A 21741-nucleotide genomic window follows, 5' to 3' on the forward strand; every position below is an offset into this window, starting at 1 on the left:
GTTAGCGACAGAAAAAAATAGTTCTGGCCATCACCAAAAGAAGAAGCAGGCAGCTCACACACACTCACGCACGCAAGCACACCCAGCAAAGTTTCAAGGTTATTCTGTCTTTAAACAAATATATTAGAGATTTGAACAAATCAAAAGGTAAACACAAAAAGATATGAACAAGAGATCACAGAATCCAGAAAAGGTAACATGAAGTTTCTAAACATAGGACAAACAAAATAAAAAGGAATTTTTCTGATAATGAGGTTTAGATTAGGTTATTTTTAAGGTTTTTCTTAATACAAAAATAATATTTCTTTTTTTAACATTTTTTATTGATTTATAATCATTTTACACTGTTGTGTCAAATTCCAGTGTTCAGCACAATTTTTCAGTCGTTCATGTACATATACACACTCATCGTCACATTTTTTTCTCTGTGAGTTATCATAACATTTTATGTATATTTCCCTGTGCTATACAGTGTAATCTTGTTTATCTATTCTACAATTTTGAAATCCCAGTCTTTCCCTTCCCACCCTCCACCACCCTGGTAACCACAAGTCTGTATTCTCTGTCTGTGAGTCTATTTCTGTCCTGTATTTACGCTTTGTTTTTGTTTGTTTGTTTTTTAGATTCCACATATGAGTGATCTCATATGGTATTTTTCTTTCTCTTTCTGGCTTACTTCACTTAGAATGACATTCTCCAGGAGCATCCATGTTGCTGCAAATGGCATTATGTTGTCGGTTTTTATGGCTGAGTAGTATCAAAAATAATATTTCTATAGCAAATGTTGGGTCAGACTTTTCCCAAACTAACCTCAAGTTCAAGTTGTCAACACAGGACCTACTTAATTGCTATTCTGGGCTTTCCATAGAGTGGGAAGTGATATGAACTTGGAAGATTTGTGAGTTAGCTACTCTTCTAATGGTTGTAATATATAAGACAATTTTATAAACTTATATTTTCTGAATTTAAGTGCCCCTTCACACCAATATTTTAGATAGATAGATAGATAGATAGACAGACAGACAGACAGACAGACCAAACAAAGGATGGATTGATGGATGGATGGGTGGATGAATGAATGCAAGGACAGATGGACAGGCAGACAAATAAATGTCTGAAGGCAGGACAGAGAACTTACCTGCATGGTCACCTCTTTACTCTCACTCCCAGGGCCTCGGGACCACTCATAGAGGACAATCTGGTGATCATCACTGCTCTGGTTTCCATTCAAAGTGATGGAGTTTTGAGGCAAAGTTATAGTCTGATTTGGTCCCGCGTTGGCAACTGGTGGATGGTCCACAGCACTGTTGACTACTAGGGCTGCCGTTGTAGAGTTAGTGGCTCCATCTGAGTCTGTAACAGTCAACCTACAACAAGGAGAGGAAGCTATTATGCTGCAAGAATATGCCAAGTCTAGATGGAAACACCCTAAATGTCCATCAACAGATGACTGGATAAAGAAGTTGTGGTATATATACACAATGGACTATTACTCAGCCATAAAAAAGAATGAAATAATACCATTTGCAGGAACATGGATGGACCTGGAGGTCATCATACTAAGTGAAGTAAGCCAGAAAGAGAAAGAAAAATACCATATGATATAACTTATATGTGGAATCTAAAAAATGAACTTATTTACAAAACAGAAACAGACTCACAGACATAGAAAACAAACTTATGGTTACCAGAGGGGAAAAGGGGGTGGGAAGGGATAAATTGGGAGTTTGGGACTTGCAGATACTAACTACTATACATAAAATAGATAGACAACAAGTTCATATTGTATAGCACAGGCAACTATATTCAATATCTTGTAGTAACCTATAATGAAAAAGAATATGAAAAGGAATATATATGTATATGTATGACTAAAACATTATGCTGTACACTAGAAACTGACACAAAATTGTAAACTGACTATATTTCAATTTTTAAAAATGTAAAAAAAAATTTTAAAGAATGTGCCAAATCTTAAGGCAAATGGCTGATTTAGTCTGCCCAAGATACATTTCTCATAAAAACTCAGAGCAGGTGCAAATAGAAATCAGAGGATGAAGCAGAGAAAAGCACAGAGACTTGAGGATATATTTTAAATTCTATGTTGCTGTTGATTTACTTCATTTTTCGCTAGTAATATGTTCACATGACAGAGTTTAATTTTGTATGGGTTTCTGATGCCGGATGAAGAAATCATCCTTCAGCCAACACAGAGGCCTCTCTCTACTATCTGAGACTCAGAATGTATCAGCTTTAAGACCTGCCTTCAGGCCTGAGCGTGTGGAGACAGCAAATCACTCATGAATCTTCAGCTCCAAAGCTTTTGAATTTTCTCATTCTTTTCTAGAGGATTTAATATAATTATGGTTTCAGGACAGTCCTGCAAAGCAATTTTAGGATTAAGCATTTTCAAATGCAAACAATACTCAACCAACACACACAACAAAGAGAGAGCTGCCCTGACCCTCCTGTAGTAAACTCACTGGTGAGGCAGCAACTGGATCAGTAAAATATGGTCACTTCATCCTTCTGGGATAAAAATGTTAGCTCAGAGCAGTGATGAATGTTCAACAGGTGTGAATAGGAGAATGAAGCTCTGGAAGGAACACAGGCCTTATTTATAGGTAATGCACATGTACGGGGACCCATGAATTCTGGGCCACTGTCCCACATACTCCGTTCCCACAAGTGTACCTAAACAAAGCCCTCAGATAAGAAGCAGACAATCATCTGGCAACATACATCAAATTCCTTAAAAACACACAGGCCTCTGACCCAGACATTTTACTTGCACTCCAAAATTTAACTGTAAGAATGTTCACCCAAACACTGAATAATGGGGTTAAATTAATTATCTACAATGTATCAGCACAGCATCAAATGTGATGCTGCAGAACATTGAATGACAGGAATGTTCATGGGGAATCTAAGAACAGATCCACCCATACATGAAAATGTGATGTAGGAGGGATGTGGTCCTACAGCTTGGGAAAGGACAGACTAGACAATAACTAGTACTGGGGCAACTGGCTATACAGTAACTAGTACTGGACAACGGATATATCATCAATTCTAGATGGATAACATTTAAATGTGAAAGACAACATTTTTAAATATTAGAAGAAAATATACAACATAGCTTGTAAAACATCTTACATATTTTGATCCAAGTTAAGAAAAAAAGTTTTATGTTTATGTCTGTATAGAAAAAGACCATACACAAAAATACTATATTGGCAAGGGTGTTTATTTCTAGGTAGTGGAAGGTATTTAGTTTCCTTCTTTCTGCTTATAGATATATTATATTTTATTTTTATGGAAAATGTGCATTATTCTTATCATAAAAAGATAATACTTGTTTCTTGAGACCTGTATTTCTTCTGTGTCAACCTATGGATGCCAAGGTGGTAAACTAAAAACAAACACATGACACCTCGGTAAAGAAGATAGACAGATAGCAAATAAGCATATGAAAGGACGCTCTACACTATGTCATCAAGGAAACAAAATTAAAACAACACTGAAATACCACTACACACCTATTAGAATACCCAAAATCTGGCACAGTGACAACACCAAATGCTGGCCAGGATGTAGAGCAACAGAAACTCACATCCATTGCTGGTAGAAATGCAAAATGGTACAGCCACTCAGATGTGTTTGTGAGAGAGGGTAAGCGCCACGTCCTTCTGGTCTGCCACTTTGAAGCCCTGCCCCTACAGACACTTTAGAAGACAGCTTGGCAGTTTCTTACAAAACTAAACACACTCTTACCATACAATCAACAATCATGCTCTGTGCTATTTACCCAAAAGGGTTGAAACTTATGTTCACACAAAAATCTGCATATGAATGCTTTTGACAGCAATATTTACAATTGCCAAAATTTGGAAGCAACCAAGATGTCCTTTGGTAGATAAATGGATAAACTGTGGTACATGCAGACAATAGAATATTACTCAGTACTATGAAGAAATGCACTATCAAACCATGAAAAGACATGGAGGCATTTTTAAATGCGTTATTACTAAGTGAAAGAAGCCAATCTGAGAAGGCTGCTTACTGATTACTTCCAACTGTATGAACCAAAACAGAAGTTTTTACAGCATGTGTAAAATCCAAAGCATTCTAGAGCACCTCTGTGGACTTTTCAGTCAAAGATGAATTCAGCAGATGCTTGAGAGTTTATTAACCTAGCCAGATTCAGAGGATTCATAAATATATATGGATGGGCTCCTTCCCCCAAATCATCAGATTCTTAAAACAGTATACAAGATCTTAAAAATATAACATCCAAAGTGTGTGAGATGTAGTTAAGCAGTAATTAGCAGAAAATTACAGCTTTAAAAGCTTCATAAGCTTTTAAGGAAGATCTAATATGATTCTACTCTAAGAAGTTAGAAGAAGAAGAACAAAGTAAAGCAAAAGTAAACAGAAATAAAGAAATAATAAAGATAAGAGAAGAAAAGAACAAATTAGAAAACAAACAAAATTGACACAGCTCTAGTTCTGGTTCTTTAACAAGATAAAATTAACAAACCCCTTAATTAGACTGACCAAGAGAAAAAGAGAACACAAATCACTAATACCAGAAATCAATGAAGGGTTATCACCACAGATCCTACAGACATGAAAGGATAATATGAATGTATCATGAACAACTTTACAACAACAAATTTGACAATTTAGACAGAATGAACAAATTTCTTGAAAAATACAATTTACCAAAAAATGACACAGGAAAAAAACAGAAAGTCTAACATCTATTAGACTTACATTTATTTTTAAAAAATGAAAGCCTTACATCTGTTAAAGAAATTGAATTTGTTATCAAAAACTTTTCCAAAAAGAAAATTCCAGGCCCAGATGAATTTACTGGTGAGTTACATCAAACATTCAAGGAAGAAATATGACTAGCTGTTCACAAATATTTCAGAAAATAAAGAAGGATGGATCACTAGACAACTTGTGTTATTAGGCCAATATAATCCTCATACCAAAACTTAACAAAGACGTTGAGAAAAAGAGAGGGGAGGGGGATCATAGGCCAAATCTTTTATGAAGATAGACGTGAAAATTCTTATAAAAATATTATCAAGTTGTATCCCATTACATATAAAAAGGATATCATGATCACACAGGTTTTATCTCATGAATGCAAGGTTGATTTACCATTCAGAAATCTTAGGGGGTATAGCTCAGGGGTAGAGCATTTGACTGCAGAAATCTTACACAATACATAAAAATAATTCAAAAGAGATCACAGATCTAAATATAAAACCTAGAACTATAAAACATCTGGAAGAAAAACACGATCTTTGCAATCTTGGGATAAACAAAGTTTACTTACATAGAATACAAAAAGCATGAAACATAAAAGAAAATTATTGATAAATTAGACAATCAAAATTTAAAACTTGCTCTTTAAAAGATACCATTAAGAGAACAAAAACAAACTCATATACTGAGAGGAAAGACTACATGTATATAAAATAAAGAACTTGTTTCAGAATGTATAAAAATCTTATAACTAAATAAGACAAAGTAATTCTTAAAACAGGAAAAAGATCTGAACAGAGATGTCACAAAAGTTAAATGAATGACCAATAGGCATCTGAAAATATGCTTAATGTCATTACTCAGCAGGGAGATGCACATTAAAACCATAATGAGATACCACCACTCATCAAATTAGATAAAATTTAAACAAATGATTACACCAAGTGTTGGTGAGGATGTGGAGACTGGAAGTCTCATCCACTGCAGGTGGGAATGTAAAATAATACACCCTCTTTGGGAAAGAGTTTGGCAATTTCTTAAAATGTTAAACATAAACTCACCATAGAACCTAGCCTTCCCACTCGGGTATTTGCCCCACCAAAATGAAAATCTATGTCCACACAGACTTTTACACAAACATTCATGGCAGCTTTACTTGTAATAGTTCAAAGCTATAAACAATCCAATGCCCTTACTAGGTGAAAGGCTAAATAAACCGTGGTCCATCCGTGCACTGGAATAGTACTCAGCAACAAAAGGGGACAAACCATTGATACAAACAGAATGGATGAATCTCAAAATCATTTTCTGAGTGAAAGAAGCCAGGCAAAAAAGGAGCGCTTACTGTACAATTCCATTTATATGAAATTCTAGAAAGTGGAAGGTAATTTAAGGTGGCAGAAAGCAGGTCATGGTTGCCCAAAGACAGGAGTGGAGGGAGGGAAGGATTCCAAAGGGGCTTGAGAAAACTTCGGGGGAGGATGGAAATGTTTATTATCTTGATTGTGACAATGGCCTGACAGGCACGTCAAAACTCACCAAATTTTATACTTTACGTATGTACAGTTTATTACACTTGTTATACTTTTAAGAGTTGTAAAAAGTAAGATTAAGACAGATCATGTAACTCTGCCTTTGACTCTGAAGATACAAATTTTCTTTCACATAACTCAACACAGCAAAAAGATGCCATCCCAAACTATTCCTGACAACCAAAGCCAAAGGTTTCCAATAAAGAAGCGTTTATATTTATCTTTACATTATTTTATATTTATATACTTATTTAATTTATATTAATAGATAAGTTATTAATTGATTAGTAGTTAATCAATACATTTAAATAATATTGTATTTATTAATTTATTTTACTGAAGAGGCTGTCAGAGTCTAAAGTGGCTGCCAACCAAAACACCCAGGGAAACCAAACCCGCCCTGCCTCTTGATCGAAATGAAAAGAAGCACAGTGTTCCACAGGCATCAGTTTAAGGAAATAGTCAAAACATCAGTGCTAGAAGGCACAGTAAAGGTGGGAAACCCACTTGCCTGAAGGTATAGTTTCCAGGAACAAGATTCGACAAATGTAAGATGGGGGAGTCAGCCGAGGTCTTCTCTTCGAGGAAGGGCCCGGTAATTTCCTCCCAGTGATAGCTCACTATTTTAGTATCATCTGTACTTTCTAGAAAGATTAAAAAATAAATGAACACTAATATGCAAGAATATTAAAACATAAATTTGGTCATTCATATTATTGCATACTTAAATTTGTTTTTGTACGAAATTCTAATTGCATAGTTCTCAATGGATATATATTGTGTATTAGAAGGAAGGATTTCTTCTTCTTCCTAAATTATCATCACAATTTTCCTCCTGAATTTCCACCAGATTTGAGTGAGGGTGTTTCCACTTAGCTGTTGATTTAAAAAGCACAGTGACAGGCACTCTTGCTTTTTAAAAAACTCACCTCAGCCACAGCACAAGATACCTTACTGAGGCTTTAAATAGGTACCTGAACTGGTAGATTCATCAAGAATTAAGAGATGCTTATACATATTTACAAAATACCTTTTACTACCCTCATCATTAAGTATAAATCCAGGGAAAAGCAGTACCATACATGAAATCTTCTCATTTCTAATTTAAAAGAGAGCAAACAAAATGTGCTACATAGAATCATAGAAATTTAGACCTGGAAGAAAGCCAGTTTCATCTAATTCATTTAAGGAAAGAAAATTCCATGTGACAGATTAATAATCCTGAGCAGTTTCCTGTAACTAAGCCACACTGATTAGAGGAATCACAATGCAATGCATCGTCTCGTGTAAACACTGTCATTTAAAATATGCCTTCTGTGATTACGACAATAAATAAATAAAATATGCTTTATTTTCACACTGTTAAGGGAGTGATGTAGACATTTATATTTCAATAGATGCAAATGATCATGTCAATGTGATTTTTGTATATTTGCAGACTTGCAAAAAGAGGCAGCATTCTTCACTCTACAGGATTTTGTCTTAGATTCGTGATTCAGTGGACATCAATGCAAATACTGGTTACACTGGTATTGTTGGACGTGTTCTGAGTATGTTGTCAAACACAGGGTATGTTTTCGACTTATTCTCACTTGCCTGGACCCAGGCAGTTCCACTGGGGCCCTTTCCACATGCACTCTTATAGAAGGAATGAACTCTGAATTAGATGAACAAAACATCACCCACCCTCATGAAGGCAACCCTTCTAATATTTGTGAAAAGAAATTTCCAACTGCTCATCATATATACTGCATGGAAAGGAGATTCTTTAATAAGTGCTTTAGTTCTAATCAAATAGTTAGGCCCTAAAGAACTTTCTCATAGACAAATGAGACATAAATGAAGGGAAATTCGGGATAAGACAGAGAAGTTGTGCTGAAGGAACTGAAGAACTTTGAGATATGAGACTGAAGAGGGAGGGATCCATCTATCAATGTATTAGCCCCTAGGTCCTCTCAGCCTTGACAGAGAACACCCATTACATCTCACAGGACGCAGGGCAAACACCCCTAAAATTTGGCAGGATACCCACGGCTGCCATCAATGAGGGCTGACGTCAAAGGCAGAGTGAGCTCTTGTCTCTCGGGAGAAGCAACGGCCGTGGGTGGCAGGTTGACTCTTGTGGCTGCGTGACAGAAAAGAAGGACACTGACTGAGCCCACGTTGTACATGCCATGTCACCACCCAAATAAACCATCTGATGGGTAAAAATTGGTTCTCAATATCCTATCAAGAAGGCCTACAGGCCTCAACTACAGAAAGTCCTATTAATGTTTTGGAACCTTCCTATGAATTTTAGGAGCTTGTCTGCAGGTTTATATTTGTGTACAAAAGCCCAGGCTCAGTGAACAGGGGTAATAATAGCCACAGGGTTAGTCATGGAATCCGAGCACAACTGCAGAAGAGGAGTCATGGAGTATGGTCCTAGCTCCCAAGATTAACTGGATCTTGAACATTTGACTGAAGGCACCCACCACCACCACCGCCACCGCCACCGCCACCGCCATGGTTAGCCATAAGAACAATCAGGCAGAATGTGCAAAAGGGGGACCTGCCAGCCCCTGAGGCAGAGGCTGGAGGTGGGGCTGGCACAGAGCTGGCCCACCCCCACTGGGCAGGCCGTGCCCACAGCCCAGCAGAGGGGGCGGTGGAGGAAGCCCAGCCCACGTTCCACTTGCTGAGCTGGGATCTGCACTCCCAGACAAAGTCCACTGTTTCTGATTCACACACGGGCACTGACCTATGGGCTGGTGGAGGCCTGACAGGGCCAGTGGGCTTGAAAGCCCATGGCATACACTTCCCTGGGCCCCTGAGCTGCTCAGCTGAACTTATCTGAAAAGCTCTTTCGCCTAAGATCAAGCCGAGTCATGGGGGCCGGAGGTGGGAGAGTGAATGCAGCAGACGTCAGATACAGGAGGCTAAGGCAAAGGTGATGCCAGTACCTAAGGACAGCAAGCCATGACCTTGCAACCTTGCACAGCAGGGTCAAGTGAGTACTAAGAACTATACAGCAAGCAGAAAGGGAAAAAAAAATCAAACTAACTAGAGTCTTTGCATGCTTTCTGTACAATGGAGCTTAATGTAAAACCAAAAATATCTATCACTGTGTTATTAGGACACCAAAAATGGAGCCTGTACAACAGGAGGCCGTTCTCTTAGTCAGCCTTACCTGGCTCAACGCTGACATTTACAAATCCCTCTCCAAAGGCATTTTCACCAGAAACCGCTACTCTGAAGGCATAAAGTCCGACTGACAACTGCAACACCAAGAAAAGTCACAACGGTAAACATGCAAAAGACACGATGGGTCCACTGCCTAGAAAATTCTAAAATATTCCAGGAGCCGTTCTCCTGGAGTCAACACAGAGAAGGGGCTCAGGCCCTGTGGACCCACGGCCACGTGTGTGACACCTGCACTCTGGACACCAAGATCACGCAGGAAGGCCTTCAGCTTAGTTACAGATGCTCACATGCCTCACTGAGGCCTTTGTGTGACAGACCGGCCGAGGGCAGCAGTTCTCAAACTCGCGTGTAGGGGAATCATGCAATTTTACCAAGTAGCTCTGGTGGGTGGTCCGGGTACCAGACTTTGAGAGGCAGCGCTCAGTGACGCGGGGGTGATGCCAACTCGTGTTGCACCAGTAGCTGTGCAATCTCAGGACTGATGACAACCCAGTCATCTATGGACTAGGTTTCTTCTTGTGTGGGCTTACATCTTGGAGCAATAATTGGTAGTCAAACCATTTGTGAACTGGAATGCAATTGTTGGCAACCCTAGAAATGTGCCTAAGAATCAGAGATAACCAGAATGTCTCTAACACTGCAAAGGGAGCAAGAGTTGTAACACAGACTTTAACCTCAAACAGAGACCCAGATCAGCCTGGGCAACCAGGCTCTTTTCTCCGGGTTGACACGTAATTAAGTCAAAGAAAAATGACCGAAAGGTCCTGTTTTTAAATCTGCCTGTCTACCTACATGCTTGAGACTCGATTCATTTGGATCCTTCTTTTGATTTTAATCAAAAGAGAGACTTCCGGCTTCAACAGCTAAGAAGGTGTTACCTGAATTCTAAGATATGCTGTCAAATACAACTTGTCCCCAGTTACTCACTTGAGAGAGATTAAGAGTTTGCATGTGTCTTTGTTTTATTTCACCTTGGTAGTCTTCAGGGTGGCTTATTAAACTCCATTCATAGCTGTAGGTTGTTCCTGAGAGCAAAAAAGAAATATGAGTAGTTATAAATTCTGAAAGGTCACTATAATCTGGGCAGAGGAAAGAAAATGACAGCCTTCAATCTACCAGCAGAGATCAGTTAGAAATACTGAACTCAACTTTCAACTATCATCCAGCTAAGGAATAACAAGGTTTCTATAACATTTTAATGTAAAATTTCTTTTTTTATTATAAGAACATAAAACATATAAGACATTTAGAAAATGTAGAAAATTTTTTTTAAATGCCCTAATTTCATTGTTAGCGTTTGATGACTTTCCTTCCAGACTGTGATATCTGACTATATATATAAATTTTAACAGAGTATGTATAATCCACTGTACTTTTTCTCCTTTTAATAAAAGGCAAGGAGATTTCAATTCATTTAATCTGTTGTAGGGGTTTATGTAAGGGCAGAGAAACAGATTAAACCTCTTCGTATCAAGCTGAAGCTGTCTCCCACCTCCCACCTTGGGGTACTAGTGGTTAAAGGACGAGGTACCTCAGCTGGAAGGAGTAAAATATAAATGCCAAACATTATCATCTATGCTTAAATTTTGATTCATGTCAGAGGGAAAAATGAATAAAGGAACTAACCCAAATGAGAAATATTCAAATACCTTAAGAATGAATATACTCTAAGAAAGTATGCATTTGCAAGGTCACAGGAGTAGGTCAAATGTTTGCTCAGTAGCAGAGTGCTGGACAAGCAGAAGGAAGTATTTTAAACAACATTTTTTGAACAGCTGGTGTGAGGATGCTGAGAACCTCAGAGCCATGTTATCACCACCACATCTGCAAACAAACGTTTGTGCACATGCCACATCCTTCACCTGACACGTGGTATCTTCCCAGGCTCCATGAATTATTACAAGTCAAAAGCTGGGATGTGGAAACCTCTCCTGTCCTAATATATCACTCTGCTTTGTATCATCAGAGATGTATGACTTTCTATCCTGACCAATTAAAGGAAATATACCATCCTTAATTTCCAATCCTTTTACTCCATTTTAAACTATTTAAATACACTTCAATGCTTATGATCATCAAAGCCTTGTCATCCACTCCAGAATGACACAACATTGTGAAAATGAATCAATACTGTAAATAACCAGTAAAGACCCATTAAGGACACACCAGCTAATCAGCCCCTCCTGGTGTCAGAGGGAAGTCAAACTCTCACCTGCAGGTGGCGCTGGCACAACAAAGGCCTTCAGTTCAACTTCATTTTCCGGTGAAGTTACTATTAGGTTTTCGCCAGCCGACACCATGAGTTCTTTCACTAAAAGTTAATTAGAAATAGTACATTTCATTATATACTTTAATGATGTTATATTACTGCCTATAGTAGATTTGTTTTTAGTATCTATAAAATAATATATTTTTGTAACAGTTCATGTGATTTTATCTAAGACACTTTTCCCCTCTAGCTGGTAACGGAATCATGCCCTATATTATGCTGCAGGGTTGATTTTGTACATTTTGAACTGTCTATGTGAGTTGGCACTGTGGAGAAAATAAGGCTTCAGGCTGACTGAGCAAGATGTTGGTGACAAGAGTTGGTGACAAGGTGAGGGTACTATGGATTGGGTCTATTTTCTCTTGCTACCAGCTTAGCTTGACTCCCTGGTATGTGTTAATTTTATTCATAGAGAGGTCGAGGGTAATCATAAGTGTTTGTGTCTCATTAGTCACACACCACTCAGTTCTTCTGATAGTAGCCCCATGAATTACTGCAATGGCCTCGCTCTTGGAACCTTTCCAAGAGGAAATCCAGTCAACCTCAATATAAAAAAGGCTATTTTAACTCAAGCAGCAGGAACATTCACTCTCATCAAAAGCACTTAACTACTAAATCAGCATTCCAGGCAATTCCTTGCTCCATACCCAGCGGTACATTTATACATTTCATTGGCTGGACTCAGTTGGGCATTGGTCTCACTTGTAAAATACAATCGAGATAAATGTCGAGATAGTGCATAGAGAAAAGCAAAGATTGGGGAAAAAAAAAAAAAAGCTGAGTGCTCTCTAGAGGTCTAAGCTGCTTGGTGATGTTAGAGGGACATGTGGCTCATTTAAATCCTCTTATCCCCTCTCAGTCTGTACTCAGCCCCTCGAGTGCCTTCCTAGACCAGCTGCAGAGGCCTCACTGCTTTCTCTGGCTTCTCTTCCTGTCACTTGCACTGACTCTTTGCAAGAACATTGAGGACCTGGAAGGTACATTGGTCCAAACCCATCATTTTACAGATGAAGAAATGGAGCCTGAGAAAAGCAATGGAAGTTGCTCGAGGCTATGTGGATCATTAGTAATCCACCCACCAATTTTAACTAATTTAAATGTATTTATTTCAACAACTAATTTACATACCAGATTAAACTAAGCCAGACACTGTTCCAAAGGGCTTTAAAATGATCAATTCATTTCATCCTCTAACTACTTTATGTAATAGGTACTATCAGGACCCAAGGATTCTAATTCCCAGGCCAGTTTCCCTTTCAATATACACAGCTTCTCCTCCATCATTATCCTCCTCGCTACTGAAGCTTAGGATCAAAAGTAAATAGCCAAGGAAGAGAGGGTAATCCTCAAAGTCCATTACCCACAGAAAGGCTCAGGAAACATGACAAAAGTCTCTAGTAACTCCTTTAGTAGTAAACCTAATGGGAACTCTTCAGTCCTCATGACCTCTGTGACACATGGCCCCTTCACCACTTCTTCCAACATGGAGCTCTCTCCTCTCTCATTCCCTCAGCCCACACCCTCCTCCTTCTCTCCTACCTCTCTGCCAACAGCACTCTGTCAGCTCTGTAGGCTACTTCTGCTCTCCCAGCACCTGATATAATGACAGCTTGAAAGGTCCAGCCCTCAGGGCTCTGCCAGGCTTACCCCACCACTCTCCCTGCATGGCTGTCAACTATCACTGCTGCCCTGATGACCCCCCGTCCTTTATCTTCAGCCCAACTCCTCATCTAACTTTCAGTTCCATGTGTTCATACATCTTAGAGTCCTTTCACCTTCATCCTGACCTTCAACCACTTATCAACTTCTAGTGGTTCTACCCTTTCAATCTCTCTTGAATCTGGTTCCTTCTCTCCATCCCTGCAACCACTCACTCTGGTTTTTCTTTAATGGATCCTCTTGCCTCCAGTCAACTCCATATATATAATGTTCTTGACGTCAATTTGATCATTTCACTTTCCTGCTTAAAATCTCTCAGGGATTCTCTCTACTCATCCAGTAATGCACAAATCCCTTAGCATAGAACACAGGATCCTTCAAAATCTTGCCCCACTCACCACTCCAGCCTCATCTGGCCATTCCCACTCCATTCCTGTAACTTCCAGCCACACAGAACTCCTTAGAGTTCTTCCCAATATGCCACGTGAGCTCTTGTACCTCTGTTCCTTCTCAGAGGCAATGAATGAAATGATGCGTGGGAAATGCCAAGTGTGGTGCCCGGCACTGGGTGAGTGCTCAATAAATATAATTATCATTATTGTTATTATACATGTAGCTCCTGTGACCTGAACAACGTGCCAGCCCCATTTTAGCTGGTTCATCTATCCTAGCGTCATCGCCTCTGGAAAGGCTTCCATGGCCCTTCCGAGTGGGTCAGGCAGGGTGCCCCTTCTCTGCTCCCGTAGCAGCCTCTCACAGCACTTACCATATTGTATCCAACCAGCTATTTATTGTCAGTCTCATTCCCTAGACTACAGAGTCATGGAGGGAAAAGACAGTATCTGTTCATCTTTTTATTCCCAGTGCCTAGCATGTTTCTGGTACATGAGTGATGCTCAACAATTTGCCTGGAGGGGATGAGTAAACTTTAAAAGTTGTCACTACTATATTTTACAGTGTTTCTTCAGTACATTTCTTCCCGTAGTATTTTTTAAAGTTACCTGTCCTGGGAACAGTGGGAGCAGATACAGGTTGCTCAGATGGGGTGGACTCAGTGGGGATGGTGCTAGTGGGAAGGGTTGAAATGCTCTGCTCTGTGTTCCAGGGGGTGACTGTGAGAACTGAGTTTTCCTCCATGGTGGCTGGGCTGAACTCCGGGCTGGCTGGAGGAGGATTATGGGAAGGCATTAGAACCTAGGAGATCAATTACAAGGATAAGTTGTTATGGGGGGAAAAGAAGTTGAACTCTTCAAGCCAACACCATGCCGTTGACCTTTTTCATAAATTAGATCCAGTAGCATTTAAAACACTGTGTCTAATATTGCAAATCACTGGACTCTAGACCGTCTCTTTCAAATATTCTCTGCTATCTATTAAAAATGTAAGACAACTCTGGGCTGGACAATTTTTAGAGGCAAACACGCACAAACAGAAAACATTCAAGATAAAGAGAAAATATTTATAGTAGTCCCTAAATTAATCAGTAAGGCAATAATTGAAGACAATCAGATGATTCAACAAAAAGCAGGCTTCTAGACTAAATGATCTCTATTCATATCATCCGTTGTATACAAACTGTAACTTAAAATTACAGAGTTAGCCAACGTAAAGGTTTTAAATTAAATATCAAGTACCAGGGGGAAAGTCTCATAACATGATAATAAAGTGCTCTTCTGAGCTTCAACTGCCAGTGACTATGTGAAGCCAGGTAAATAAACCTCAGGCTAAGAAGACAGGAGACCCAAAGGGGATGTTGGAGTGTGAAATCCACAGAAAGAAAAGCTGTAACTCAAATGTTAAGTAGAGAGGGGGCATTGGTGTTTATTGAAAACACAGCTACTCTCTTCTGCAGCTGACATAGCCACATAGAAGAAGGTAAATTGTGTTAATGCTTAGTGATACGGGAAAAGAATGTGATTAATCTCTTATATTTAATTTTTTTAATTGAAGATTCCAAAACTTTTAAGATCTTTACAAGTACAGAAAAATATGGAAACTTTGAAAAGGACAGAAAAATACATCAAAGCAGAAAAAAACTTCTGATAATCTCACTACTTAAAAATGTTTTTAGGAATTTTTAGTGGTTGCAATGATAATGTATAGTCATGTCATTCCAGCTTTCTTCATCTACTCTAACCTAAGCACTGATATTTTAAAGAGTATTTTCCTTTTTTTAAAAAAAATCTTAATTGGTTTAAGCCTCTTTACATTCTGATTTGCCATCTTGTATCTTTGTAACAGAGAAGAAAAAATCTGACTCCCTATTAGATCTGTTCCTTTAGCTCTAACTCTATGCTTTCCTGTGCTTAGTCATGCTGGTTCTGCACTTTTTGGAAAAGAATGTTGCCAATAGCCTGAAAAATATAAGGCAGCCTGTTCCTTCTCAAGGCTCTGACCTTTCAGGGTATAACACTTTTCTATTTATACAGAGATAAAAAGTTGCAGAATAGAGAATAAGATTTGTGTTGTTAGAGGTTTACAGGAACATCGTGACCTGACCTATGTGGACAGCTGCAAGAACAAACAATTCTGATGCCAAGAAGTTTGCAACAACCAACCACACCTCCTCCCCTCTTTAGTATAAAAGAAGCCTGAATTCTAACTTGGGTAAGATGCTTCTCTAGGACATTAGTCCCCCATCTTCTCGGTCTACTGGCTTTCCGAAGAAAGTTGTTATTCCTAATACCTCGTCTCCTGATTTATTGGCCTGTTGTGTGGTGAGCAGAATGAATTTGGATTTGGTAACATCTTAAAATACAATAGTTTCCAAAAACAGACTTGCCATATGATCCAACAATACCACTCCTGGGCATGTATCTAGAGAAAACTATAATTCAAAAAGATACATGCACCCAATGTTCATAGCTGCACTATTTACAATGGCCAAGACATGGAAGCAACCTAAATGTACATCAACAGATGAATGGATAAAGGAGTTGTGTTATATATACACAATGGAATACTACTCAGCCATAAAAAGAATAAAATAATGCCATTTGCAGCAGCATGGATGGACCTAGTGATTATCATACTAAGTGAAGTCAGAAAGAGAAAGACAAATACCATATGATATCTCTTATACATGGAATCTAAAAAAGTGACACAAATGAACTTATTTACAGAACAGAAGCAGACTTGCAGACATAGAAAACAAAGTTATGGTTACCATAGGGAAAAAGGGGTGGGAGAGGGATAAAGTAGGGGTTTGGGATGAGCAGATACAAACTACTATATAAAAAAATAGACAAACAACAAGGTCCTACTGTATAGCACAGATAACTATATTCAATAGCTTGTAATAACCTACAATGAAAAAGAATATATATATGTATAACTGAATCACTTTGCTGTACACCAGAAACTAACACAACATTGTAAACCAACTATATTTCAATTAAAAAAAAAAAAGAAAAGGAAATACAACAGCTTCTTCTGTGACTGTTCTTTTGTCCCTTCATTGCCCACTGCATTCAGCTTTCCCAGACCCACACGCTCACTACATTCTCATGAAGTCTTGGCATTCCCCAGATGAGCAGCCTCCGAGCTCACCAACTGCTCTCCTCAGCACAGTCTCCTTCTCTTTCTCCCTGACCTTCTGCTGTCAGCACCTGAACCTTCCCTCTGCTTTTGGTATGTCTCCTTTCCCAAAGATTCCCACTCTCTTCACCTGTGTTTTTCATAGAAAGTTCTGTACAGCTTATGTGCTCTCCTTAGTATCTCCCTCCTCCTTCCCAGCTGACTCATGTCACTGGTGAGATTCCAGCAACCTGAGATCCTGTTGGGTCCTGAAGAAACTGCAGGGGATCAGAATATGTCACCCTCAGATACACCACTTTGGCATACTGATTATTTTGAATGAAAGGTACTTGAGAAACAGGTCCTACTGTATAGCACAGATGTGCAAGAAAGACACTCTGACCGTCCTTTGTCCCCCTGAAAGCAAGGGATAACTCACCCATGTGGAAGGTATCTTTCCTTTCAAGGATTACCTACAACTTAATGCAGCTCAGAAAACTCTAATTGTGACTGTAGGGGAAAATTTGTATTTTGGTGGAAAATAAAACACTGTACCAGGAGGATGGAAGGCGTCCTTACCATCAGAGACAGGAAATTTAGGACTGAGAAGGCTGCATAAACCAACCTTGTGTGAAAACAACAGACCCAAAATAGAGTCACTTATGCTAAGCCCCCAAACCAAGACTTAATTACAGTTTCAGCTCTTCCTGGAATGGAATCTTAAGCCAGTCAATCAGGAATAATTTTAAGGTCATCTGCCTGATAAACCTCCACTCTCCCGTAAAGGAAAGTAACCTTGGAATAACCAACACACTTTTTTGTCTTGTACAGCTTCCTTGTTCTCACTTCCTTCTGCCTGTAAGTCTTTCACTTTGTACAGCTCCTCGGAGTTCCTTTCTATTGGCTGGATTGGATGCTGGCTGATTTGGATCCATTTTTGCTCCAATAAACTCTTTAAAATGTTAATGTGCTTCAGTTTATTTTTTAACAGATCCTTAACTGCAACAGATACTTTGTCACCAATTTACTACCCCAAACCTAAACCCCTTTGGCTTGTCAATTGGTCACAAATGTACTGTTTCTTTATTGAAAAGATATAAAATCCTCTTGTTTTGTTCATTTCTCATATTTTTAATGGAGTCTCCTATATATCTGGAAGTAAATTTGTTTTTCTCCTGTGAATCTATCTATGTCAATTTAATTATTACCCCAGCCAAAGAACCTAGAAGGAAAGAAAAAAATTTTTTTTCTGCTCCTACAAAAAAAGATATGCAAAGCCTCTGGCTCTATGTGCTGTGTACATGGACTGGCTCCGGGGACCTCTAAAAATCTTCATTCATCTTAGATACCAGTAGAGGCATCTCTAGGGAGAAGCGCTAAATCATCATTAGGTGGCTGACTTGTGAAGGCAGAAGAACTATTTGTTCTTTCAAATAGTCCAGTCCCGAGAGCATAACAGAGGAACAAGACATTTTGTTTCCTGGAAGGCTCTGAGAGTCATCTTTCTTGCTGATACCTTAACAGGTGTCCTTAAGAAGTCATCTTTCTTGCTGATACCTTAACTGGTGTCCTTGAGATGAACCTTCCTGTGTGTACCATCCAATGAGGACCAGGCTCCAAAAGTAAACAGCCCCTCTCACCCTCTCGTGCACACACCTGCCACACCCACCTCTTTTCCAGAGCTGTTGCTGGGTTGCTCCCAGAGCTGAAAAGTCTCTTTCTCCAGTTCCTCTCCTGAAGATGGAGTCGTGATCAAGGGAAGCAACAACCCTCTCCCTGGGGCGCGTTCTGGGGCCGGTGTCCACGCCGACTCATTCAGTTTATGGAGCTCTGGATCCTGCTGCTGCTTCTCCGCCAATGCTGCTGGGCTCTCTCCAGCAGAGGAGTTGAAGCCTCCCCCGCCGCCACCACCACCACCACCGGGCAGCAAGCCCCAGTCCGTGTACTCCGCGCTCCCTCGGGGCGCCTGCTTGCTGACGGGCTGGAAGAGGTTCTGCTCCAGCTCCCGGTAGTCCTCCGAGTACTCAGACATCTCCTCCAGGCCCCGCCCGTTGCCTAGAAAGGGCAAGTCCTTTCTGATATCCTCAGGTGAGTCCCCCCAGACTCCCGATGGAGAACCCCTGTTCAGCATCACCTCCCCGTAGTCCAGCAGCTGTGTGGGCCTCTGGGCGGGCCTGAGCACAAAGGTGAGGTAGGACCTGATGGAGCCCATCTTCTTGGGCTCACAGCTCTCCTTGCGGGGGCAGCTCACCAGGTAGCAGCGGCCCTCAAACCACCAGGCCAGGTCACAGCTGGACAGGTCACAGCACGCCGACGTGCAGTCCACCACGGGGGTGGTCTGAGGCACCGGCATGATTTTGTTAGTTTCCAAGTTTGGTGAAATGATTGCATTGGAATAAGTCTTCCCCTCACTACACTGCATACGGGCACAACCTGCAAACAACACAGTCTCTAGTAAGGAAGAGAGGCATATGGTTCCTGGCCAGCAAATAAACCACCCGCATTTCCTGTAGAAAGTCCACTGTTTTATCTTACAGCCCATCCCTCAACACTCCATCCATCCATAGATCCTTCCACCTGTCCATCTAACCCTCCATCCTCTCTCTTTATATGTTACTCTACTTAGTCAACAGAAGCATTCTTTCCCACTTGTGTATTGCTTTTTTCCCTTACTTTTAAAAATATTTTAATTAAAAAAATTTTACAGTTTGTTTTGTTTTTTGAGGGGAGGAAATTTGATTTGTTTGTTTGATGAAGGTACTGGGGATTGAACTCAGGACCTCGTGCATGCTAAGTAGGCACTGTACCACTGAGCTATACCCCACCCCTGATTTTATACTATTTGTAATATTTTGCTTCTCACCCAAAGTTCAATTATAAAGGTTTATTTCAGGACCAACAGGTTGTTGCTGCTGTTAATGGAATTTTTAAAAATCTCACAGGCTATTCTGATGATTGATCAACTCTGATGATAGGAAAATATCAAAGGAGAGAAAAATTTGTCCAAAATATAGGTCTAGAACAACTAGCTTTAATCAGATTCTAAACAATGAACTATGTTTCCAGTCGGGCACTAGAGTAGCACTACACAAGGGTGATCTGCAGACACAGTGCGGCAGGGCCACAAGTCTGTGACCAGTCCATGACAAAATAACAGAAATGAGGCTTTTAGAAACCCCTGTAGCAATCTGTCATTCCCTGACATAGAAGGATAGAATCACTTTTCTCCTTTGTTGTTTATTTTTTAAAACAAAGAATGTTGACCGCCATCCAGTTCCACAAAGATTAAGTCATTACCCACTGCTAATAGGGCACCCAGAAAGGAATTCAGGATGAAAACAGGGTAAGTCACTCTGTGCTTTAGAAAAACAGACCCCTTAGATAGATAGATACCTCAGGAAGAATTTTCATCAGCCCAGATTCTTGCATCTTCCCATACATAGGAAAGCTCTAAAATCACTAACTGAGATATCTATTCCTAGCAGTAATGGTTTACCAAGATGTGCGCTTGACTGCAGGCACTCCCTAGCCCAAAATCATACATATACTGGCTTCCTCTCCTACCTCTTCAGAACAGTTCCCTCGGAGGTACTGAGAGGCTGTTTTCCCAGGCTATAGTCCTCAGGAAAGTCCCTGAATAAGACTGAAACCCACAAGTCTTACACTGTGCATTTTGCTTTCAATAGACAATATGTTTGTTGATATTTTACCAACGAACTGGTCTGTGATGGCTTGGAAATAAAAATAAATTGGTTCTTCACCACATATAGTTTGAGAAGCAATGTTCTGCTAACCTCAGAAGGGCAAAGGATCTCTTTCCTAGTGAGGGCTCATCACTGATCATTCTCTTAATACCTGTTACTTTTTTCATAGTGACAGTCAGAGATTACTTCTAACTGGAGGTAAGAGAAATGATTAAATACAGAACAAGAATCATCTTTATTTTTACCTGTACAGACATCAACATCATTATAAATTTTTAAGAATCATTCATTGCCAAACACTGACTATATAGGAAAGTCTAATTGGTCCAATTTAATAAAACTTAGCTATAATAGAGATATATCTTTCCCAATGAATAAGCTTACAATAAACTAATTCAACTGAAATGAAATTTTCTCAAACAAACCTACTTTTTAAAAATTGCCTTAATAATCTGAGCCTTTTATTTTCTAAAGACAAGCTTAATCTCAGAGAGGGAGAGGAAAAATAAAACAAAAGAAAACTCTGAACACAACAAAACAGCATTTCCAATTAAAGTCAAGAGATGATGGGGTATGTAAACTAGGTATCTCTGACTCACAACTCTACTCTCAAAAATATTGTCTTTATTTGTAGTTACCACTAACATCCTGAGTGGCCTTTAAATGAAGATCCAAGCTAGATGGTTCTTCTAAACACAAACAGCAGGATATATTTTATTTCCCTTGAACAACTGTTGGCTCATCTCCTTTTGGACAGTACAATTCATAAAAACTATCATGTTTCATTTCTGGCTTTGGCCACCAGAAGCTTAAAAGCCAACTTGTAAAACTGTGTCACAGAAACCATTATTCAGGGAAAAGGCTGTGATCCTGGAACAAATTGTTACACGTGGGTGAGAGACATGGCGAGAGACTTCCAGACAAAGCTTAAAGCAGTTTTCCATCAGGCTGGAGGTGGAGACCTCCATATATAGCTCTGGGCCAGATCTTCCCTTTGTTATGCAAAAAAATCACCTGAATAGGCCGTTTAGATATACAAACTTTAAGCAGAGATCTGAATGCTAAATAAAGGAATTTGAGAAGGTGGAATTCTCAACAT

At 39.6% G+C, this 21741-nt stretch overlaps 1 protein-coding gene across 3 annotated transcripts in view; it reads right to left on the reverse strand.

Moving 5' to 3' along the window:
* Positions 1 to 21741, reverse strand: part of KIAA0319 (KIAA0319 ortholog) — a 66118-nt gene that overhangs the window by 25917 nt on the left and 18460 nt on the right. For all 3 annotated transcript variants that reach the window (XR_012500994.1, XM_010974243.3, XM_074348181.1), the window contains 8 exons: positions 18608 to 19371; positions 14424 to 14616; positions 11707 to 11805; positions 10422 to 10519; positions 9481 to 9568; positions 8344 to 8436; positions 6823 to 6955; positions 1139 to 1367 (listed from right to left, as the gene is read on the reverse strand). Coding sequence is in view for 2 of the 3 variants with exons in the window: in XM_010974243.3 (XP_010972545.2) it covers positions 1139 to 1367; positions 6823 to 6955; positions 8344 to 8436; positions 9481 to 9568; positions 10422 to 10519; positions 11707 to 11805; positions 14424 to 14616; positions 18608 to 19371 (1697 nt within the window). In the remaining variant the exon portion in view is untranslated. The remainder of the gene's footprint in view (positions 1 to 1138; positions 1368 to 6822; positions 6956 to 8343; positions 8437 to 9480; positions 9569 to 10421; positions 10520 to 11706; positions 11806 to 14423; positions 14617 to 18607; positions 19372 to 21741) is intronic.

The sequence above is a fragment of the Camelus bactrianus genome, chromosome 20, assembly GCF_048773025.1.
Source record: "Camelus bactrianus isolate YW-2024 breed Bactrian camel chromosome 20, ASM4877302v1, whole genome shotgun sequence".
Classification (NCBI taxonomy): Eukaryota; Metazoa; Chordata; class Mammalia; order Artiodactyla; family Camelidae; genus Camelus; species Camelus bactrianus.